Below are 22,396 nucleotides of genomic sequence, written 5' to 3' on the forward strand. Positions count from 1 at the left end.
TTCATTTTCTGAGTCACAGAGTAAATCGAACCTTCCTCCATTGTCTGTTTTTTGAAGGGCCTACAATCATGCGTTTCGCGAAATTGCACGCGTAAACCCTCAGGTCACCCCTCCCATGTCTAATTTGCTGAATGAACATTATGTAGTCGTATCCGTTCAAGTCGTGCGGGTTCATGTTTCTGGCATGAACCCTATAGGATGAGGTCAGCAGATATCCGCAGCTCCTTGCCAAGAAGGAGTTTTAAAGTATGAGTGATGCAGCTTTTTAGGGTGTATCAGGGTCAAGTAGGTGCATAACCTGAGCATTCCAGCCACCATTTAAAATACTGCAATGGTATTTATTGAAATATCATTTTAAAAGACAAGTTTACATAAAGACAACAAACAAAAAAAATGTTAGAAAAGAAATGTCAAGTGGTCAGTTTATCCTATGGAAATGTTTTCACTCAGGCAAATTTGAGGCCACCTCCCTATTCTGTTGTTCAAAGGTGCCGAAAGGACCTCAAATTTGAATGAGAACTATAATAATGGTCTCTCCTTTCAGTTAGTCGGCCAGTTGGGATGTGCGCTTTGACTCTGCAAAAGTCTGTGAATCTCTTTGAACTGCTCCACTGTATGGTCCTTTAAATCGGGGTTGGAGATCTGCAACCGAATGCTGTCTGTAGACCACGAGAGCTCACCTGAAAACATCTCGGTAAGGATTCTGGCAACAACTGGAACCACCTAAAATAAAAGTAGGTACAGTTAGCAGAAGCAGGGTTGTTTTGCCTTAGCAATCCAAGCTAGGTTTGGAAAAACAATGCTTTTGTATGATGAAGCGATGAAATGCACTATATGATGAAAGCTTAGACTTGGAAAAGCTGTTCACTTGGTTATACCGGAGCTAAATTGCTAACATTGCAAAATGCTAAGTCTAAAAACCTAACGTTAATCTATATTTTGCTTTAAAACAGCTCTTCATCTGGTGAATAGAGCACCGTTTGTTGTTGATAACACTATTTAACATGGTTTGCTAATCATGTTTATCTTGCTACTTCACATCAATGCTAGCTTGAAAATGCTAAATTATTAAACAAAGATTTGCAATACAGTGTATATTGACAAGTTTGATTTTGAAAAGATGTCAGTCTTTTCAGGCCAAAAACATGACGAATACAGCACCGTAACCTTAGCCTCAGCTCAAATTCTTAATGCTAATTTGGGTAAAACATGGTATTAAGTAATGTGAAACACCCAACGACTTAAACAACTTAAAACAATGACTAAGCAGTCTTCACACTCTACATCAGGGGTCACCAAACTTGTTCCTGGAAGACTGGTGTCCTGCAGATTTTAGCTCCAACCCTAATCAAACACACCTGAACAAGCCAATCAATCAAGGTATTACTAGTTATACTTGAAACATCCAGGCAGGTGTGTTGAGGCAAGTTGGAGCTATATCCAGCAGGGACCTTCAGGACCAGGATTGGTGACCCCTGCTCTACATGAACAGGGATGTGATCTCCTCACCTGGACAATGATGAGCTTTTTCTCCTTAGGCTTTCGGTCAGGCCAGTCTTCCCCAAAGCAGAAGTAGATCTCAAAGGGTGGTGGAGTGGGCGCCTCTCCTTTCTGATACAAAATGAGAGCTGGCGGAAAAGAGGAGGATAAAGCAGAGACATTTTTTGTTTATCTGAATCGAATACTTGTCAACACAATGATGCAACATACAGTTCCAGCATACAAGTGTGGAAGTGTAGTTGAAATATACAGGACAAGTTAGGCAATTTTCTCTTTTTCACTTCCCAACAAAGACATGAAACCCCTGCAGCACTACTGCAACAAAACGAAGAACAAAGTCTGGTTAAGTGAGGCTTTATTTACTTCATGGATGTGAACGTTTTGTCGTCTTATAAATTCGGTCACAATTCTGTCATCTTGCTTCCAGTTTGATTCTTCCAAACTTCGAATATTGAGTCTCAGGGTGCTTTCACACCTAGACTTGTTTCGGAACCTGTTGCATTTCCCCAGTTAGCACGGTTGGTTTGGTATATGTGAATCCAGCAAAGAACGCTCAGATCCCTGCCAAAACAATCGGTCTGAGATCACCTGAATGAGGTGGTCTAGGCTGAATTGAAATGAAATCTGGAGCGGATTGATAGTAGTGAAAGGCAAAACAACCCCACACACCAGGCTATATCACAGTGTATTATGGATATGTAAGCTTGGTTTATGTTATTTCTCTATAATGTAAATCCTATAATACATTTGCCAATGGCTCTGTATGACCTCTGATCTATATTTAATGATGATGTCTGTGAATAAGAATGTCTTATTGCTCATCATCATAAATAAAAATAAGGACGCATGACAGCTGAGCGGGACTCTGCAAAATAAACCGTGAAACTTTGACCAATGTGGCAAGAGTTTACTCGCACGTGACTTGTTTTAGCTCCAAGAACAAAAACAAACATTGTATCAATTTTCAGAACAAAAGAATCGATCCAAAGGTGTGAAAGCACGCTTAGTTGAGTCTCTAGTTGCATTAAATCCAAGAGTGATTGATCTTACCCTGAAGGAACTTGTTCAGACTGAAGACCCTGATCCTTATCTCTCTTTCCATTGGATTGGGTGGACCCTGCTCGAGTACACCGGGCCCAGACCAGAACACTTTACACTGGCACAGTCGGATGGCGTAGATATCCTGTCCCGTGATCTCCAAAATCAGCCCTCGGTCCATTACGTCCAGCAGATGGTCGGTGTAGAACCTCTGCTTCTCGTTCTGGATCTCAGCCGTTCCTGGAAACAGCACCTGCTGCAGAGTGACTGGACCAAACAGCGCCACCTGCTCCAGTGTGGGCGCCAGGTTACCGTAGTAAAGTCTACAACCCTGAGGGTTACTGACCGTCAGAGAACCAGCCGTCCGACCCCTATACTGGAACTTGATATCCAGATCAGTTACTAGAGAAGTAGGGGTAAAAAAACAATGAACATCAATTTGGCTCAGTATTCACTTCCCATTGTGTAAAAACAAGCAGCATGAATATTAAGCCTAACATACTCATTTCAATTTTGGACCACAAAAGAAGTGAGAATGATGACACCCCTTTCCTTTTTGGATGAACTGCGATTTAAATATTGCACTTCCAATGTAACTACTGACGTTTTCATAATAATAGAACTACGTTGTGCACTATAGGTTGATTTTAGTCCCTTAATACCAATCCTGCAACTGGAGAGCCGACGTTCTGGAGATTTGATCCCCAACACACATCCCTAGATATTTCTAATGAATCTGAAGACCATGAATAGCTACTTCAGGCACAATTAATTAGGGCTGAAGCTAAACTTTGCAGGACAGAGGAACAGGTTTGACACCCCTGCTTAACACACACCCCTTAAAAAGTCATTTAACATCAGCATTACTCAAAATGAACAGGAGGGACTACTTTCTTCCCTGAGATTTAGTCATGTCTAATATCCAGAAGAATGAGGCAATAGAGGCTTACAGGGCAGCATGTGTGGGCTGCTCAGCAATTCTGAGATGCAGGGATGAATCTGGTTCTCTGCTTGAGATGGCACCTCCTGCATTGGGCTGTCCACTATGGCTGGAGGTCCAACAGGATGAGTAACTACATCTTGAAGAACAGGAGGTGGTATGACTCCAGTCCCCATTCCCATACCATTCTGCAGTCCGCCGCCATGAATAGGAAATGCTCCTTGTTCAACTTTGATAGCTCTCTGACTGGGAAATTCAGAAGGTCCAGTGCTAGGCTGGGCCAGATGAGCGACCATAGAAGCACCTCCATTAGGGTTATTGTGAATGTCTCCTATGAGGTTCATTGGAGGGTTGTGGTGGGCAGGATTATAACTGTCACCAATCGGAGAAGTAAAGGGAACGTCAACTCTAGGAGGGTACGCTGGGTAGTTGGAAGGTTCGCCCACTCTGGGGTCTGTCAGAAAACAAGCAGCAGAATATTTATTAAAAAATATGCATGTTATAAACAAACATTCATTAAAAAAAGAAACAATTGAATTGTATTCTTACCAATGGAAAGGTGGACAAAGTTTTGTAGCTGAAATTCCAAAATAAACAGATTTTAACCATTTATTTAGTTTGACCTGCAGTTATTAGATAAAAATTTTATCTTCAGCACTTACCTCTTCTTCCTCATCCTCTACGGCATCTAAAACCAACAAAAGGAAAGATCATGTATTGCTTTTACATCTTTATTCCCAATAAAACAACTATGGATCCATTTACATGACAATAATCAAATAATTTTTTATTATGTTATTACACAATATTGATTGAGAGTCAGTGAATGTCTTCAAGAACGATACCAATTACCATATTAGTGTAAACTACGAAAGCATGACTGTCTAACGTCATGAAATAAATATAAATTTAACGTTCAGTCTAAAGACCTGGGCAAGTACTTGACCACCAAAACGTCAATGGTGAACTACAACGCAGTAGTGTTGTGTCATATTTAAAAAAAAAAAAAAATAGCAGTGGACAATTAGTAAAACGATGATGTTGCCTTAGTTCATTTTATCCCCTGGCTGACCTAAAAATTGACAGATTTGTAATTCGTCCACCCCGAGTCTCATTGATTCGCCTTCAGCAGCTAATAGCAATGAGCATACAGGACCCAGGTGAGGAAGCTCCAAACATTTCGGGTCACAGCTCTAGTAATACGAAAAAACACGAAATGCAAGAAATACTAAGTTAGTCACCTGAACTATGCTTTTATTCCATTTTTTCAAAGCAGAGTCCCTGCCCCAGCCACAGTGCATTTATCTGTGCCAAAGTTCTTACTAATGAATGCATAAGGCTATCCAAATTAAGGCACTTGCAGACGACTCATTCCCAATATCGCAAGGTGCACCTAATACAAATGACCTACTGATATTTTTCATTAGGCTATTATTTGTACATAAACATATCTAGATATAGTAATAAACATACCGTTTGTTTGAAAACGATGCTATAATATAATTAAATGTGGAGGGGGCCTTACATCAATATTTTCCAGGGGAAAAGGAGGTCTCAGGCAAAAAACGGTTGGGAACAGCTGACTTACAGCACATTTCCAAATATTATGCTTTAATTCTGGAGTTACAAACAATTTTGAGCAACTGTCCAATGTCCTTACCTCCATTGACTGACTGATCGCACACCTCATAGATCTTATAAGGCTGCACGGGGGTGTCCTTAGTGCCATCGTAGTTGAGTCTGAACTCCCGACTTTTGTTTAGGGCACAGCGGAGGTTAGCTTTCCATTTGGCTGGATCAGGCTCATCTATTCCTTCCTGGTACTTGCCGGTTTCCAGAGCCCAAGCCTGCGAATCAAAATAAGCCAACGGAAGAAAATAATTTTATCTTCAAAATGGATCAATCAAAACATTCTCTAGTTAGATTACTCAATGTGAATGTAGGGGATTTTTTGCCTCCATTTTAAATTCCTTCACACATTTTATATGCTCTTTGGGAGTTCTCAACAAAAGCTATTTCCATCATATGTACTTCATGCATTTAGTTGATTTTGATATTCGGTATCTTCCCGTTGGTAATTTAGCAAAATATATACAATAAAATGAATGTTTTGGATTTATTGATTTCGTTTTGTGTCTTAACTTACTTTTTAGCTCATCATTTTGTTAAAACAAAGAAAAATCATGTGAACCCTAAGCGACTCATTTTTGGTACAAACCACAAGTTCAAAACAACAAGTGTGAACACATGCTCAGTAATGCAACAGTGCAAGATTGTTAGACTATTCTAACATATAGTCCAATCGGTGGAGTTCAATCTGTTCAATTATCAATATGTTTGGTGTGTTTTTCTGATAAATATATTGACTAATTGTAAGACTTGCACTGAACAGCTCAAAGCAATTGTAACAGGCAGAAAACTCTAACAGGGTCTTCGACCTCATGGTTTTAAACTCATGACTTCCTCTTTAAAATCTTGCCGCGGTGATGTCAAGTGGAATTGAAACTCCATTTTTAGTTCTCCAAAGCGCGATTGCAAAAGTATTAAAAAGCCTGTCCTTTAACACATTGCAGAGGCTTGTGAATACAGAAATATTAATGGCTCAGTGATGTGCAGTAATCATCAACAGCAAACTGGCATTTCAATAACAAATGCTTTCTTTTATTGAACAATGCAGAGTGAAACTACTGAGTATTTTAGCACCTTGAAACTTCAAAACACCCCTCAAATCCCCCTAGTGCTAACTTTAGAACACAATGGAGATATAAGGGGGATAATATTGTAGTCACACTACCCAGGGGACAAAACTTTATGAAATACTACTTGCATGAGTGATTGCAAAGTCATATAATTCACCTTAAAAATAGTGTTCTCCTCCTCCAGGGTAGGCATATGACGGGTGGCATGTCTCCAAGGGATCCGAAAGAGTCTACGCTCTTGATTGAGCCAATGCAGTCCTGGGTATTTCCCGCTGTTGATCTGGCAGGGCGAGAAACGTTTACTTAACTAATGTAGAACAAGCTTGACATGTCAAGATTTCCAATGATATTCCTCTTCTAGTATTCCTTTCATTTTAGATGTTGATGATATGTGGTGGTTGCTGCAAGATGGCTGTCGAACGGCTATACCATTCCAATCAGTTTGAACTCTGAAGGTCACATTAGCAAATGTTTTAGAAAGAGTACGGATGTGCCGAAATCAATTTTCTATTGTCAAGTAGTGGGGCAATGTACTTTCAAAACAAACTGCTCTCTGTCGATCGCCTGAATTACAGCCATGTTGATCCATTTGCATCCAAGTTCCTACTTGCATTCCCACAGATTGCAAATACAAGAGGTCAAACAACGTTAGACTTTTACAATGTCGCACAAGTGGCATCTACCACGTTTTCTAGCTTTGAGCGTGGCTCTGAATTAAATTTTTATTTGTATTGGTTTAGAATCAACTATATTGCTCAAATGCATAAGTGTGTATGTGAAAATGTTGTGATATGATTGGTGACCTCATGAAAGAATCAGTGCTTTTATGGTAATTGTATTGTTAAAAAAAACTAAACAGAAACCATAACTGAAGTTTTACCGTTGACAAAAATACTCAATTGTTGCCAAGTTTCCCCACTGAAATTGGAATCAGTTCAATTGCTGCATTTCGATTTTCTTTAAAAGACCTTATTAAATATAGGATTGGGTCTGAAATTTTGAGAAACAATCCATAATTGTAAATTGAAAGAATCTCAATTCTTCTTTTTAATTTTAATTGCTGCAGGTTGATTTTCTTCAAAAGATCTTGAATATTATCCATTCAATCAATGATAAAATTATAGTTTTGATAGTCTTTGAGCTCATTTATGCGAACAATAGTGTTTAAGATTATAATTTCAATTTAAAAATTGTGGATGAAGCATAATCTTGTGTTTTTCAGTTATGGACGTGGCATACATGTTAAATGTGATATTTAGAGGGCCTGTTTAATGACATTTGTGATTTTGGCTGTGGTCTGATTTTGTTCCAGATCTAGCAACCCTATCTAGTTGAGTGTTTTGGGCCATACTAGATTAGGATAAAATGGCACATAAAGAAAGAAAATTCTATTAAGACACACGGTGACCCCAATAGTTTCCATTAAACCAATGCAACCCACATTTTAACCATTACACAATCAATAGGATTTCTTTTGTTTCTTACAGCAGGTTTGGAAGGACATGTGGGAAGTCATTTTTGGTGTAACAATCTATAATCGTACGTCCTGTTTTCAAAAAGCCTCTTGCATGAATTCCAATGATCCTTTACAGTATTTATTTTTTTTCTTTTAAAATTACAATGTAATTATTAGATCACCTGTGCCAGCAGCCATGGCTTCAGACGGATCCTCCGTGGTTGACCACTCATGGTGCTGGACAGCAAAGAGGTCGGAGGAGGTAGTGATGGTGAACACTGTTCTTTAGGTCAACTATTATCAAAAACAGTAAGGGAACAGACGGATGATTTAGTCTGGAAGTAAGAAACCATCACAGACGAACATGATTTGAAAAAATGAATGACATTTGTGTAACCAAACAGATATCTTTAACAATTTTAGGGCAAAAGGTTGAATACCTTCACCACAATAGCAGCACGGTGATAAATGTGACAAGAAGAGAGCCTTTAGGCCTCAGCTAAACCTCGAATCGCTGCTATCAAAGCAGGTGCTCGTGGGAAAATAGAAACATGCGGGTATTTGGTTTTTAAAAGCTCAGTAGCAGCGAGGTCATGTTACCTCTGTAAATAAACGTCAACATGACCGAGCACAATGACAGCCAAGCTTGAACGCTACCATTAGTGCCGGCAGCTTTTACAAAAGGGGGAAAAAAGACACTTCGACCAAAAGGTGTTTTCGTGACGGATTTGTTTTGTATCTGATTTATGCAGAAATGAAAGAGGCTCTGAAACTTTCAAAGCTGACTGAACATTCTGACACTCACAGGACTTTTTTTAGCGAGTGCTAAATGCTGTCTTAATATTTCTCTCCCATTAAGGAAGTTGGAAATACTACTAAATTCATTCATTAAGAATTGACAAGAGGAACAATGCTAGCCTAATGCTAACAAGAGTCAATTTGATTTGTTTTAGGATGGAGAAGTAGGTGGAGAACCTGATTAAAGAAAATCTGATGAGTCTTCTCTAATTAAGTTAAGTTATTGCACTTATCTCAAGGTATAAACAATGCAGTTCTTCACTTTTTTTGAGCATTTGTATTTAATATGTCTGAAGGTCTCCAGAAAAGCTGTTTATTTTTTTACCTTTAACACAAGAAACTTTATTTAGAGCCGTATAATTAATGTTTATGTTGTAAAAAATGGCTAAAAGCAATTAGATTAGATTATCAACCTTTTTAAGTCAACAACATTATTGATTATTAAAAGTACCTAAATCGATAACACCGTTTAATACAGTATTTCTATTTAAAACCAATTGTTGAGTATAGTGAATAGCATAAAGATAGATAGATAGATAGATAGATAGATAGATAGATAGATAGATAGATAGATAGATAGATAGATAGATAATAGACAATACTTTAATATACTATATATTTAATATGATATACATATTATATTTATAACCAAGGTTATTTTACACACGAAAACCAAACATTTTTTAAATAATTGGGAGGAACTCACAGTTATATATTACCAAACATGATTTTTTTTAAGTAAGATACAAATGCGCGCACACAAAAAACAAAACACATTAACGCTGCTAAATACCGAAAGAGCCACGATTGTTTCCAAAACGCCAGGTTAAATACCACCTGTCTGAGAACGACAAGCACTCGTCGGAGCAATTCAAAGTAAAACAGTCAGAATTTAGTGCTCTGTAACTTTAACAAATGCTTTAACGAAGGTAAAAATCACTTGCCTGCACGCAAAAGTGTCCAAACGGTGAATCAGCGTTTACCTGACGGACGCATATATCCAGGTGAAGGTTCGATCCGCGTCTGAACGTCCTTAGTGCAGATCAAGCTCGCACTGACTGATCGCGCCTCTCCAGCAGGACCTGCTCATATCCATATTGTTTTTTACAGGCTTGAGACGACACAAGACGTGTTTGCAGAAGTTGAACAGGTACCACCCTTCCGGATGACAGGGGCTAATGTAAACGGAAGTGGTGTGTTCTCTAGACGCTCTCTCTGTGTCAAAGTTTGTAAGAGATTCAGCAACGAAATGTCCATTTTATTAGCATTTTATTTATTTTTTATTTTTTTATTTTTTTATTTAAGTATTTATTTATACCATACTGAAAGTACTGCTTTTAAAGTTTTATAAGATTTAACCCAGCTGTGCAGAAAATTAATTTCTAAACTGTAAATATTTCCCATTTATTTAATCCCATTTGAGATTTAATAAAACAATATTTAGTGTTTATAAGTTTACACTATAAGCTGCTGTACGTTTATTTGTTCGCTAGGTGGGTTCTGAGACTTCTTTTGATTCACGAGCATATATAATATAATAATATTTGACATAATATTGTGTTTATATTGTTTTTATATATTCTTATTTTAACTAGCATATTAATTTATTTATTTTAATCAGGTTTGATCATTTTAAACTAGTTTGTGTAACGACTGTTTGGAGTTGTTTGTTTTAATCACATTTTTGTTTATTTATTTTAATAAAATGGTAAGCCATTATTATTTTGGCTATTATTAGTTTATATTACGCTAATAATATTTATTTTGTTCTAAATATTTACATCTTAATGTTTATTTCTAAATACAATGTTCATTTACTTCAGACTTTTCATTTACTCATTGAAAATCTTTTGAATAAGTTTGTTTTTAATTATTGTGCGCGCAGTTTTAAATACTTTAAATTAACTAACTGAATACAGTAAACATTTTTCTTTTAAAGTTCGTTTTAAGATAAAATTTACCAGCACAATTAAAAGCCACGCAGTGTCAATTCCAAGGGTGCGCAATGACGTCGTGCGTGACCAGAGTTTCCAGGGTAACGTCGCTTGTTAGTACACCGACATGCACAGGCGGAACTTTAGCCACATTTCGATAAACTATATTTTTGTCTTGATTTTGATCTTCAAACCACAATACATAATAGTCTAGTTAATTTTTAAACCGTTTGTATTGTAATTTAATTATAAATATACTTTACTAGTACTGTTTTGACATAAATCACGTGATGTTCACTAAAGAGCTTTATTGCACCAGGTTTAAACCTAAAACAGCTTAACGTTAAAACAGCACTTAAAACTGCTACTGCCGAATGAATGCGGAAACTGGATGCTGTTTTTCTAAAACTCTGAAGATGTTTTTTAAATATAATTTTGTTTGACCATAATTTCTGACTATTTGACTAGTTAGTTTTACCATAAGACTGTCAGACATTCCTCTTGTGCAGTGACTTTTTGAGAATGACTGGGGAAATTATTAAGGATTTCTTAACAATGTGATGTGATCTACAAATGATGGTCACTATCAAGATATTCTTCAGAGATCACTTTCATTTTTCAGCCATATGGACGTCCGTGTTGGAAGGATGACAGGTTTGTACTTATTCAACTCTCAAATGTTTGTCATTGAAATAACAGTAATGCTAATTCATAAATTCATCTGCAGACAGGTCTAAGGAAGTGATGTTGGAGTCTTCAGTTAACAATAAGAAAAGATGCATCCCGAGTTCTCTGACACAATTGTGCAAACAGCTTGAGGACAGAATCATGCAGATATCACAGCGTTACTCCATCTGTGATGAAGACCGACAGTCTCTGGTCAGACAGATTAAAAATATATTGCAGACATTGTCTAAAAGCGTTTGTGAGAAATTAATAAAAGTCATCATTTACTAACCCTTTACTTGTTTCAAACTTTTATGTGTTTCTTTCTTCTGTTGAACACAAGATACAATAGTTTCAAAACATTTTGAAAACGGTAACCATTGACTTCCATTCTAATTGTTTTGTTATTTACCATGGAAGTCAATGGTTACAGGTTTCTAACAATATTCTAAATATCTTCTTTCATGTTCAACAGAGGAAAAGCCCACTTGCGAGTGAGTAAATGGTGAATAAATCTTAATTTTTTGAGTGAAATGTCCCTTTAAGTGACTGCACACTCTCAAAAAATAAATAAAAAAAGGCGAGCATTTCAGTCACACACTGACCCTCGTCAACGCCAAGCTATTGTTACTTTATCTCCCTTGTGTCCTTTTTGTATTTTTGAGAGTTTACATTGTCTGCAGACTTTTTCATTCATTCAGATTATTTTGTTCTACTCATTTACTGGATTGTATACACTCCGTTAAATCTCTTTTTTTTTTTTTTTGCTTTTGACTTTTAGACTGCAGTGCTGTCCTCTGAGCTGGCTCTGATTTGGCAGGACCTGAAAATCCGTCCCGTGGACTCCACACTGAGCCGGGATGAGAAAGTGCAGCTGCATCGCCAGACCTTCAGCGAGGTTCTGCACATCTGTGAGCAGCTGTTTCTGCGCTACCTTCACCTGACAGAGACTCTGCGGAGGCGAGGGGTCTTCAGCGATTGTGCCAACCGCAAGAGGCTGGCAGCTCAGTTGGCCGTGGACTGCACCAGTCTGTAAGTGTCTCTTTTTTATATCAAGTGTGCAATTATTTTTAATTAATTCATTTATTTATTTTATTAATTGTTTTTGACATTAAATTGTGACTATTTCTGTTTGCAGCTTGAATATTCGTTCAATACGATGCCGGATTGTCACAGGAATCAAGGCTATGAGGAGTACTGTAATACAGCAAAAAGCTTTACAAACAGAGACGTGCACACAGGAAAAAACTGTGGAGGATGACCTCAGGGAGGTGTGTTATGTGTAATCATGTTGTAAAGAGAGACATGTTAAGGTCTTATTAGAATGTTTTTGTGTTTACAGATTCAGGATAAAATCGGGGAGCTGGATCTACAAAGTGTGTATGACCTTCTGCCCTGCAACATGGAGCAAATCTTATATAAGACCGACAATCAGTGTACGGCAAGACATACAAATACATGTTTTGCCTTTATGTATGCAACTACATGTTGTTTTAAAGAGACCCAAAAACTACTACTAATGCTTAAAGAAGCCTTGACCTTCTTTAATTCTAGCAGACTCTAAAAGCTTGTGACCCTCAGGCCATTCAAGAATAAGTAGACTGTCTATTTCTTCAGTAAAGCATTTCAAACCTTTCAGCTGAAATCGTGGTCCTACCAGCATTTTGAGAGTCAAAAAACAAATACAGGCAAAACTAAATGAATGCACATGGCTCCTGATGATATGTTGAGTTCTTATGAAGCAAAAGAGCTGTTTTTTATGTAAAAAATGAACATTTAAAACAAGCTTTTTTGTTAAAACAAAGTTGTTTTGAATCTTTTTACTTTCTTTATACAGACAAATATATTCCTTACAAAATTTTATTCCACAGAAAAGCATACAAATTTAGAAAGTCATGACAGTAACTAAATGATGGCATTATTAATATGTTTCTGGTGGACTATCCCTTTAAATGGCTTACATGTGGAATTCAGGAACACTTGTGATTGGTGACACCAGTCACAGTTAAATGAACTGCAGTTTAAAGTTACATTGTTTCATTTCAAGCTGTGCATTTATAATAAAAAGGGATGTATTGACCTTAATCTGCAAGGCTGAAGTGCTCTCACTTTTGCAATTGTTTTAGAACTTCACTTATGGGTGAAATGGCTAGGAATAACAAACAGTCAAACTTCCTCTATAAACAAGTGTGTTCATAACTATACACAAAAAGTTGATTGATTCAATAATATTAGATTGCAACATTAAGAAGCATAGTGCGCTCTTTTGGACGTCTACAAATCAATGAAAATTAATGAAACTGGCCAAAAAGATTCCAACGGGAGCCTGCTTGAACGTGATGAATAAGGTCAATACATGAGAATTCTTATATACAACCAAATTACAGGTGATGGGTTATAAAGCAAGACGTTACTATAGGACACTCTTTAAGATGCATCATGCATCACTCATAAGATGCATCACTCATAAGATGCATCATTCATCCAGGTTCCACAGCAAGCATCTGCAGTACACTAAAACAAGAGCGAGATCAGAGTCCCAATCAAAACCGATTGGTCAGATTAAAGGTGACAAGAAATTTAACCACAAGTTCCATATTGCAAATGTTCAACGTTTAGCATGTAGACAAATTCTGTTTCTTCTCTCTTAGGGATGTCATTCCATGCCAAACCTGCGGAGAGAGAGTCTTCTGGAGGAGCTGGATATAAGGCAGCTTCGTCGGCCTTCATCCCCATTGCTCCTACTGTCCACAGATTCTCCTTCCAGCTTGGAGAAACACATCAGCCCTGGAGAGGATCTGAAGAGGTTGGGATTTTAAAATTCACCCATGCAACATATCATTCATAGTGCAAAAATAAACATCGATGTGTTTTTAGATTATTACAGGAGAGCGATAATGAAGACGACTGTAACTGTGAGGCAGATCTGTTCCCACTTATAGATGCGTTGACCTTCTTTAACTCTAGCAGACTCCAAAAGCTCAAAAAAAGACTACTGGTACGTAGAGACTGGATCATCTGCGATAAACCGTCTGCAGATCTGACTTTACAGTTGTTCATTGCTATTTTCTGTCTAGAAAATGAAAGAGGAAGTAAAGGAAAAAAAGAAGGGCAGAGCTGTGGAAAAACAATTGCGTGCACAAGGAGACGTGGTCAGTGTGGCGTTTACCCCTCAAACCATCATGCGCACTGCCGCGGTCAGAGTGCCTGATTGGGTTTTTCCAGAGACCCTCAAACTCAGGATGTGCCCACCAGTCTACAATGATCTCACTAAAGAGGTGCTACTCTAATGTCAGTGTTGTTTTGGTAGTATTTATATACTGTTAAGGTGTTTTTGAAAGTTAGAAATTTGAATCTTGTTTTTTTTTATTTTATAATTTTTTTGGTCATTTTAATGCATTTATTTATTATTGTAGAGTATATATTAGTGTATTTAGGTAGTTCTAAGTATATTTTTAATGGTTTTATTGTCTGTCTTTGGCAGTTTCATTTGTATTTTTAAAGAGTATCTTTAGCTTAATTGTATTTTTACTCAGATTTTTTATTTTATTATATTTTATTTTAGACAACTTTTAAAATGTTAGTTTTTTCATTTAATATTCATATTTTATTTTAATAAGTGATTTTTTGTATATTTGTAGTTTGAAATAATATTATCTCTGTATTTAAAATGTAGTTACATATTATTAATATTTACCAAATAATTAATAAAGTAATGTGTTATTTTATGTCAGAAATATCTGTGTTTTAGAGAGAAAGTCAAAAGAGGATTTTATTTTGTTATATTTAATTTTTTTTTATTTTAGACAACCTTTCAAATGTTTGTTTTCCCATTTAATATGCATATTGTATTTCAATAAGTGATTTTATTTGTATATTTGTAGTTTAAAATAATATTATCTCTATATTTAAAATGTAATTATATATTATTAATATTCAACAGGGTTTTTGCAGGTCTTGAATGAATCTTAAAGTCATTAAGTGGTGTGTAAAACCTTTAATAATTTGGCTTATATTGCACTTGCATGTATGATTCCGATGTCTAGATTGATTCGGCATCGGTTCTTCAGATGGATCAGAACTTGATTGAACAAAAACAGGAGATGAGCAATGTCTATGAGGAATTATTTAAGAATATTTCAACAAAGTATTTTGACTTTGAAGAGGTAAGCCAAGTAGTGGTCTTTGGACTAGATGATTTGGTAGATGACATCCTCATATCATACATCTGAGAATAATAAAATCGTCTTTTGATCCATCTTCTAAAGGATCCCACTATCGAGCCTTCCTTGAAAAATCCCTTATGTCTACCAAAAAGAATAGTTAATGACAAACTAATAAACCAATCACTCAGGAGGCCCAATCCATACAACATATCCCACAGGTACTGTTCTACATTATTATCTGTGAATTTGTTGTACTTTGATATCACAAAATTACATTTAATCTTGCATCAAATATGCAGAAAGAGAATCGAGAGGAATGTAAACAGAAAGAGGCCTGAAGATGTGACCACAAGAGCGTACAGAGCCTGGTTCCAATGGTGGAGGTGTCAACTATCACTAGATGATTATCTGGACTACATTTCCAATCAGGTAAGTTTATAATATGTGGGTTTGCTAATGGCTGATGAGTATAGTCAGACTGGTGGGTCATTTGTGTACTTCAGTAGTTGTGATTGTTTTTTTGTGTCTTGGCTTCGAAGGACTCTGATTATCTGCCAGTTCTGTTTCACTTGTATGACAGTGACGATGATGGTGAAGAGGCAGAGAGACACAAGTTGGATCAACTCCAGAAAGCGGAGAGGAGAAGGTCTGGTATTAATATCTGGATTTTATGTTTAGTTCTTCTTCCCTAATTTATTTGGAGATTGACACATGATTTGGTGAGTCTTCATAATTGGCCTCATAGTTGAAAAAACAAGCACAAAACAATGTGCAATACTAGTAATGTGAGATTCCAGTTATTCTATGTCTATAATTAAAAATGAACTCGAAGATTAATCTTATCAATATTATCTGATGATCATCGCTTTCAGAAAGCAGCAGGAAAGGATCGATTCACTTAGGAGATGCAAACAGGAGTTTGTTCCTGGGTTCTGGAACATCAACACTATAGAGATGGGGGGACTGGGGAGAGAACCAGAACTGGATGGCATGTTATTTTTCTTTAGAAACAAAAATAATACTGGTCTGTTTATGAAAATGTGCTATTTACACATGGAATATCTGTGTTTCAGAGAGAAAGTTTGAAGAGGATGTGGTGAGTTCATGTTTTTTTCCTTGTAATATAAAACTGCACTTCTGTTTTGAACTAATTTCTCCTTTATATGTCATGTCAGCTCAACAGAAATGAGTTTAAATCATAGTTGTAGCTTGCATAATCACTTTTTTAATACAGAGGAATAGATGAAAGTACAGATAGATAGATAGATAGATAGATAGATAGATAGATAGATAGATAGATAGATAGATAGATAGATAGATAGATAGATAGATAGATAGATAGATAGATAGATGGATGGATGGATGGATGGATGGATGGATGGATGGATGGATGGATGGATGGATGGATGGATGGATGGATGGATGGATGGATGGATGGATGGATGGATGGATGGATGGATGGATGTAAGGATGCAAAGATTCATTTAGGTATGAATGGAGAGACTAATGAATTGATGAAAGACTGATGGATGAATGGACTGATCATTGGATGGATGATTAATAGAGATATTCATGGATGGATGGAGGAATGGATGGACTGATAGATTGTTGGATGAATGGATTAATGGTGAGACTAATGCATGGATGGAAGGATGGATTGATGGATGGACTGATTTATAGTTGGATGGGTGGATTAATGGAGAGACGGACAGATGGATGGATGGACAGTTTGATGGATGGATAGACTAACAAACTGTTGGATATATGGATTGGTTGATGGACTGAAAGATCGTTGGATGGATTAATGGAAAGACTGATTGATGGATGGATTGATGGATGGATGGATGGATGGATGGGTGGATGGATGGGATGTACAGATAGATTGTTGGATGGATGGATGGATGGAAAGTTTAATGGATGGAAAGACTGATGTATGGATTAATGGAGAAACTGATGGATGGATGGATGGAAAGTTTGATGGATGGATAAACTAATAGATCATTGAATGGATGGATTGATTGAACTGATAGATCGTTAGATTGATGGATTAATTGAAAGACTGATGGATGGATTAATGTACTGATAGATCGTTGGATGGATGGATTAATGGAGAGTAATGGATGGATGGATGGATGGATTGAAGGTCTGAGAGACGGTTTGATGTACTGATAGATCATTCGGTGGATGGAGTAATGGGGAGACTGATGGATGGATGGATGGATGGATGGAAAGTTCAATGGATAGACAGCATAATATATTGTTGGATGGATTGGCTGTTGGACTGATAAATTGTTAGATTAATGGAGAGACTGATGGATGGATGGATGGATGGATGGAGGGTCTGATGAATGGACCAGGAAACGTATGGATGGATTAATGTAGAGACTGATGGATGAATAGAAGGAGAGACTGATGGACTGAATTATGGAGAGACTGGTTGAAATATGGATGGATGCAGAGACAAACTGATGGATGGATTGATGGTTGTTCTGGACAGGAGGGTGAAGGTCCAGCTTCTGGTCTGCTGGATACTGAACAGTTGCAGCTCAGGCTGGAAAGGGTCTGGAATGCCCTGCATCTGCCAGAAGGACAGCGACTAGACATGGCCATTAAATACAGCTCATACGAGCACAGGGACCATCTGCAGGAGGTATACAATAATAATAATAATAATAATAATAATAATAATAATAATAATAATAATAATAATAATAATAATAATAATAATAATAATAATAAATAAACTATCCTGGCTATGCATCATCATCTTCAGTGTTGTCACATAGTTGCATTTGTCCTATCAGGCTATTGCTGCATGGGAGCAGGCCACCTGTTTGATCCAGAAGAGGGAGCTCTTGCTTTCCAGGTTGGAGGACTTTGAGAAGGAGGCATCTGATCCCAACAGATTTTTCCAGCCGGGTACATTAGACACACAGAATAATGAATTCTGCCCTGTTGAGATGATGGATTGCATGCATGGGACTATATCATACATTTAGTACAGATGTAATGTGAATACACAGGTTTTCCTGGCTCATCTATGGCTAGAATGGAGGAGGCGACTCAAAGGGAGAAGCTCAACTCTCAAATTTCAGTTGTAGATGAGGAACTGTCCCAGATAATAGGCCAAATCACAACCCGTTTTCATGACAACATCAGCTATAAGGTGAGAGCGTGACTGTTTGTATACACTATTGTTAATTTGCTTGCAGTTGTCCTTCTTTGTCATTGTTTTTGGCTGTCCCAGGGTCGCCCATACAGGGAGAAGATGCGCTGGGACCGGACTGAGATGTTGTACTGGCTGCAGCAGGAGAGACGGGTTCAATCTCTGGAGATGTTTCTAAAAGGACAGACAGCTCTACCTGTAAGGCTTCCTCCTCTCAGTCAAAGTCAGGAGCTTTACCCGGGCAACCATCAAAACCTACTGGAGCAACCTACATCAGACTGTGAGAGAAGTGGGAGAATATTACAACACTGTGAACTCTAATGACAAATGTAACAACTTAGTTCTAGTTCAGTTCTATGCAAATAAAGCAGGTTCTGACAGTTTTTTACCGAACTGATTGTTTCTATACTGTTTAGGTAAAAACATTCAAAAGCTGAAGACTCCATACACATTGATCAACATTTGATCAATATTTTTTCTTATTTCTTATTTGTAATTAAACCCCCTTGGAATTAGAAGATGTACACTTTTTTATGTTTGAAATATTGCAAACTTATACTGTATTATGTGTCATGCCAATATAATTACTACAGAACTAATGATTTTAAATGCATGTTATTTGTAAATAAATATTATATGCCAGTGTTTTAGTATTCTTGATGTGCTTTAATAAATTGCATTAATATTTAGCATATTTTCAAAATATTTTCTATTTTACCAAAGCATTTAAATGTGATTATTTTATAACTATTGTTTTATTTTATAAAGCAATTTAATGTATATGTTTTTACATTTATTTCAGGGTATTAATTTAAAATTTAGGTGAAATCAAATATATAGTCTGTGTAATTAAACAATGTACAGTGGTTGTAATTACATTTATTATTCTATTTTGTGACTCAAACAATGGATTAATAACATCATATTTTCAATCTTCATATGCAAAAATCCCAAAATCACATTTTTTTTTGCATATTAAATTGATCTAAAAAAATCTAAAAAGTTTTTTTATTATCATTTTGAGGGATGTAAACAAAAACAATAGTCCCAGGATATTTCCTGTTTTACATTTTTCATTTCTATAGCATCCGTGAATCCAAAAAGAGCAACATATTAATAAATGATATTATGACGGCTGTTTTACAAGAAGTTATGATTGAATTGCCTCTTGTTACAGCTATGAAATAGTTTGATAACAAGCAGGAAATGTTCATAAGCAAAAGACGTTTATTTATTTATTTATTTGTTTGTTTATTTTTATTTAACCTTCAAATAACAAACAGGGATTTTCAATTTCCATTGTTAAACATATATAACATTATATCCAAGCAGCATTTAATAAACAAAGTAGTACATAATAATAATAATAATAATAATAATAATAATAATAATAATAATAATAATAATAATAGCATGAATAAACCTTAAATAATACAAAAGAAAACACATTACATTCAGAGTGGTCAGTCCATATGAGCTGACATAAGTTTAGATAGCTTTGAGGCACCTTTTGTTTTTACCTGTTTTATGGATTTATATAAAATGTTGAAATATTTTTAAATGCTTTGAAACAAGAAGAAACTTGAACAAATCTACATTTGTGAATGTAAAATTTAGCTACAATTGACATATTATTACACAGAAATTCAAATTCTTTGTTTTTCATAAAAACGCTGAATTTCACAATGTGATAGTCAAACGCAGGTATTACATTTTTTATCATCAATCACTCATACAGTCGGTCCCAAATGGCTTTGACAATAGAACAACTATAAAAAAGATGTTCCTGAGATTTAATATCTTTCAAGCGGAAAATACAAGCTTTACTTTGTAAATTAAATCTTATTGTAAGAAATTCATTAAATGGATAAATGTCATTAATTGTTTTGAAATGCACTGCTTTCATTTTGGGTAACAAGGCAAATGACAGGTATCTTTTTCTTACTTTAAAACTTTTCTTTTAACAGAAAGAGGGAAATATTTTTTTATCAGTAGTGATCTCAAGACCTTGTTGTTACATTTAATATCCAGAAATGAATCATTTTCAATAAACAAATTCACAGGCCAGAGACATGCCCACATTGAAATGGTCTATAGTTGGGTGCGCTGTTTCCCTTTCGACCAATAGTCGGCAGTGTTCCTTTTCCAGCTTGTTTGTGTTGCTTCTGTCATCCGAGTAGAAGAGGAGAATCGCGGCGCTCTGATTGGCTGTGCTCGCATCACGTCATGTTTTCTGTTTCTAAACGTTTCCTGTCAAATCTTCCTTTCGGGATTGACACAGCTCACCGCTTTCAGTTATTTCTGATCGAAATGACAGCGAATAATCAGCAATGGACGGGTATGTTTGTTTATTATTCTACTCCATATTTCAAATTCACATTTAAACGAGCGGAACTGATTATTTGAGCCATTACTGGCTTATCATAACAAGACCAAAGGTCCCACGAGCAGCCTTTTGAAAATAACAAACATATATTATCAGTAAAGCGTCACATTTATAAAGATATTAAATAAGTATCTATAAAGATAGACATAAATAACTACTCATAACAATGAATTAGGCCACATTTACCGTAAATATGAGGCGTTTTTGTATTTCTAATGAAAAGAAAAACTAGTTATATTCCTATTAGGTACAACTAAATTGATTTCCATTGACAGATGTTCTCTGCAAGCACAGTCATATTGACAAATATCGATGTTTTAAAAGTCAACAGTGTCTAAAAGCAAAGTCTTGCTCTCGATGACATCCATCAGCCACTTTTCCCTGAACCTCATTTGTCCTGGAACATGTTTGGAGCGGTTGCTTTCGATGATGAAATGCACGTTCACGGGCAGGCTGTCAGGTTTGATTTTGGAGATCTCTATGATGAAGTAGACGCGGGTCGTGGCTCTGGGGATCGGGGTGAATCGGGTCGGGATGCTCCACTGGACCTCGTACTGGTACTGGGTTTTGAACTCCAGCTCTGCCTGCTGGAGAAACGTCAGACTGTAGAGCCAGCCGGGGTGCTGGATCTCCCACGTGGCCATGTATTGTCTGATCTGTTGCTCTCCGATTTCGATTGTGAAGTCTTTACATGAGATCCAGTCGATGTTTTTGATTTGACAAGCGGCATTTGCGTTGTCCGATTCCATAGCTGTCAGCGCTTCTGTCATGTTGACATCGGTTTCCATGGCGATGAGTGACAGCAAGGTGACGCGCACTGAGACGTCACGTTTTAAATCGATTTAACGCGCATTTATACATTTCATTTGTTGGCCATTATTATTATAATAAAGTAATTGCGATGTTCTGCTTTGAAGCCCAGGGAATCTTTGGGTGATGTAATGGTTATTACAATAATGCAATGCAAATATAATTAACATATTTTGCAAACTTCAGAAAGCTCACAAAAGCATCATAAGCATTTTAAGTCATGCCATTGCTTTGTATCAGCAGCAAACCAAAAGTTGTTGATCAGTGTGATTCATAAATGAATTATTCAGACCTGTTTTGTGAGCTGGATAAATGATTAGTAGAAAAGATGTAACTCAAAAGGAACTGGTCTTTCACTTCTCAGATGATCACGTAGAAGGAGGTATAGGTGTAAAAGTTTTCTGTTCTGTTTCTGTTATTCTTGTAAGAAGGTTTTGAATATTAGACTTGAGCCTTGAGTTTTCTTTCAACTGATATATATATATATATATATATATATATATATATATATATATATATATATATATATATATATATATATATATATATATATATGTAGGTATATATATATATATATATATATATATATATATATATATATATATATATATATATATATATATATATATATATATATATATATATGTAGGTATATATATATGTAGGTATATATATATATATATATATATATATATATATATATATATATATATATATATATGTATATATATATATATATATATATATATATATATATATATATATATATATATATATATATATATATATATATATGTATATATATATATATATATGTATATATATATATATATATAT

General features: G+C 36.0%; 4 protein-coding genes and 1 long non-coding RNA gene across 15 annotated transcripts in view; 3 read left to right on the forward strand and 2 right to left on the reverse strand.

Moving 5' to 3' along the window:
• Positions 1–22,396, forward strand: part of LOC147844665 (uncharacterized) — an 892,045-nt gene that overhangs the window by 391,870 nt on the left and 477,779 nt on the right. The window lies entirely within an intron of this gene.
• irf5 (interferon regulatory factor 5) lies at positions 318–9,650 on the reverse strand. 3 transcript variants are annotated; one of them, NM_001327817.1, is made up of 10 exons: positions 9,376–9,650; positions 7,816–7,927; positions 6,335–6,457; positions 5,139–5,325; positions 4,141–4,166; positions 4,028–4,055; positions 3,489–3,932; positions 2,551–2,940; positions 1,510–1,628; positions 318–723 (listed from the first exon to the last, which is right to left on the reverse strand). In NM_001327817.1, the coding sequence occupies exons 2-10, from the start codon at positions 7,864–7,866 to the stop codon at positions 541–543; spliced, it is 1,551 nt and encodes a 516-aa protein (NP_001314746.1). In that variant the 5' UTR covers positions 7,867–7,927; positions 9,376–9,650; the 3' UTR covers positions 318–540. The 3 variants fall into 3 exon arrangements, with proteins under 3 accessions (NP_001314746.1, XP_087102497.1, XP_087102498.1); XM_087246371.1 differs by having other exon boundaries at positions 9,415–9,583; XM_087246372.1 differs by lacking the exons at positions 7,816–7,927; positions 9,376–9,650 and adding an exon at positions 6,712–7,470 and having other exon boundaries at positions 6,335–6,626.
• ccdc87 (coiled-coil domain containing 87) lies at positions 10,429–19,008 on the forward strand. Of its 4 annotated transcripts, none has more exons than XM_087248106.1 (19): positions 10,429–11,019; positions 11,093–11,244; positions 11,813–12,063; positions 12,170–12,302; positions 12,374–12,467; positions 13,520–13,599; positions 13,683–13,837; positions 13,909–14,029; positions 14,109–14,322; positions 15,078–15,197; positions 15,300–15,415; positions 15,497–15,626; positions 15,737–15,843; positions 16,070–16,185; positions 16,271–16,293; positions 17,695–17,847; positions 18,002–18,116; positions 18,221–18,363; positions 18,445–19,008. In XM_087248106.1, exons 9-19 carry the CDS (start codon positions 14,293–14,295, stop codon positions 18,682–18,684), a joined length of 1,293 nt encoding a protein of 430 aa, XP_087104232.1. In that variant the 5' UTR covers positions 10,429–11,019; positions 11,093–11,244; positions 11,813–12,063; positions 12,170–12,302; positions 12,374–12,467; positions 13,520–13,599; positions 13,683–13,837; positions 13,909–14,029; positions 14,109–14,292; the 3' UTR covers positions 18,685–19,008. The 4 variants fall into 4 exon arrangements, with proteins under 4 accessions (XP_087104232.1, XP_087104230.1, XP_087104233.1 ...); XM_087248104.1 differs by having other exon boundaries at positions 14,109–14,309; XM_087248107.1 differs by lacking the exon at positions 13,520–13,599.
• pnpla8 (patatin-like phospholipase domain containing 8) overlaps positions 20,590–22,396 on the forward strand; it is a 25,436-nt gene continuing 23,629 nt past the window's right edge. For all 6 annotated transcript variants that reach the window (XR_015482871.1, XR_015482870.1, XM_087248111.1 and 3 more), the window contains exon 1: positions 20,590–20,701. The gene's annotated coding sequence lies outside the window, so the exon portion shown is untranslated. The remainder of the gene's footprint in view (positions 20,702–22,396) is intronic.
• akap14 (A-kinase anchoring protein 14) lies at positions 20,697–21,547 on the reverse strand. The gene has a single exon (XM_087248129.1). The coding sequence runs from the start codon at positions 21,535–21,537 to the stop codon at positions 21,067–21,069; it is 471 nt and encodes a 156-aa protein (XP_087104255.1). The 5' UTR covers positions 21,538–21,547; the 3' UTR covers positions 20,697–21,066.

Source organism: Danio rerio, chromosome 4, assembly GCF_052040795.2.
Source record: "Danio rerio strain M-AB ecotype USA chromosome 4, GRCz13ab, whole genome shotgun sequence".
In the NCBI taxonomy this organism is placed as follows: Eukaryota; Metazoa; Chordata; class Actinopteri; order Cypriniformes; family Danionidae; genus Danio; species Danio rerio.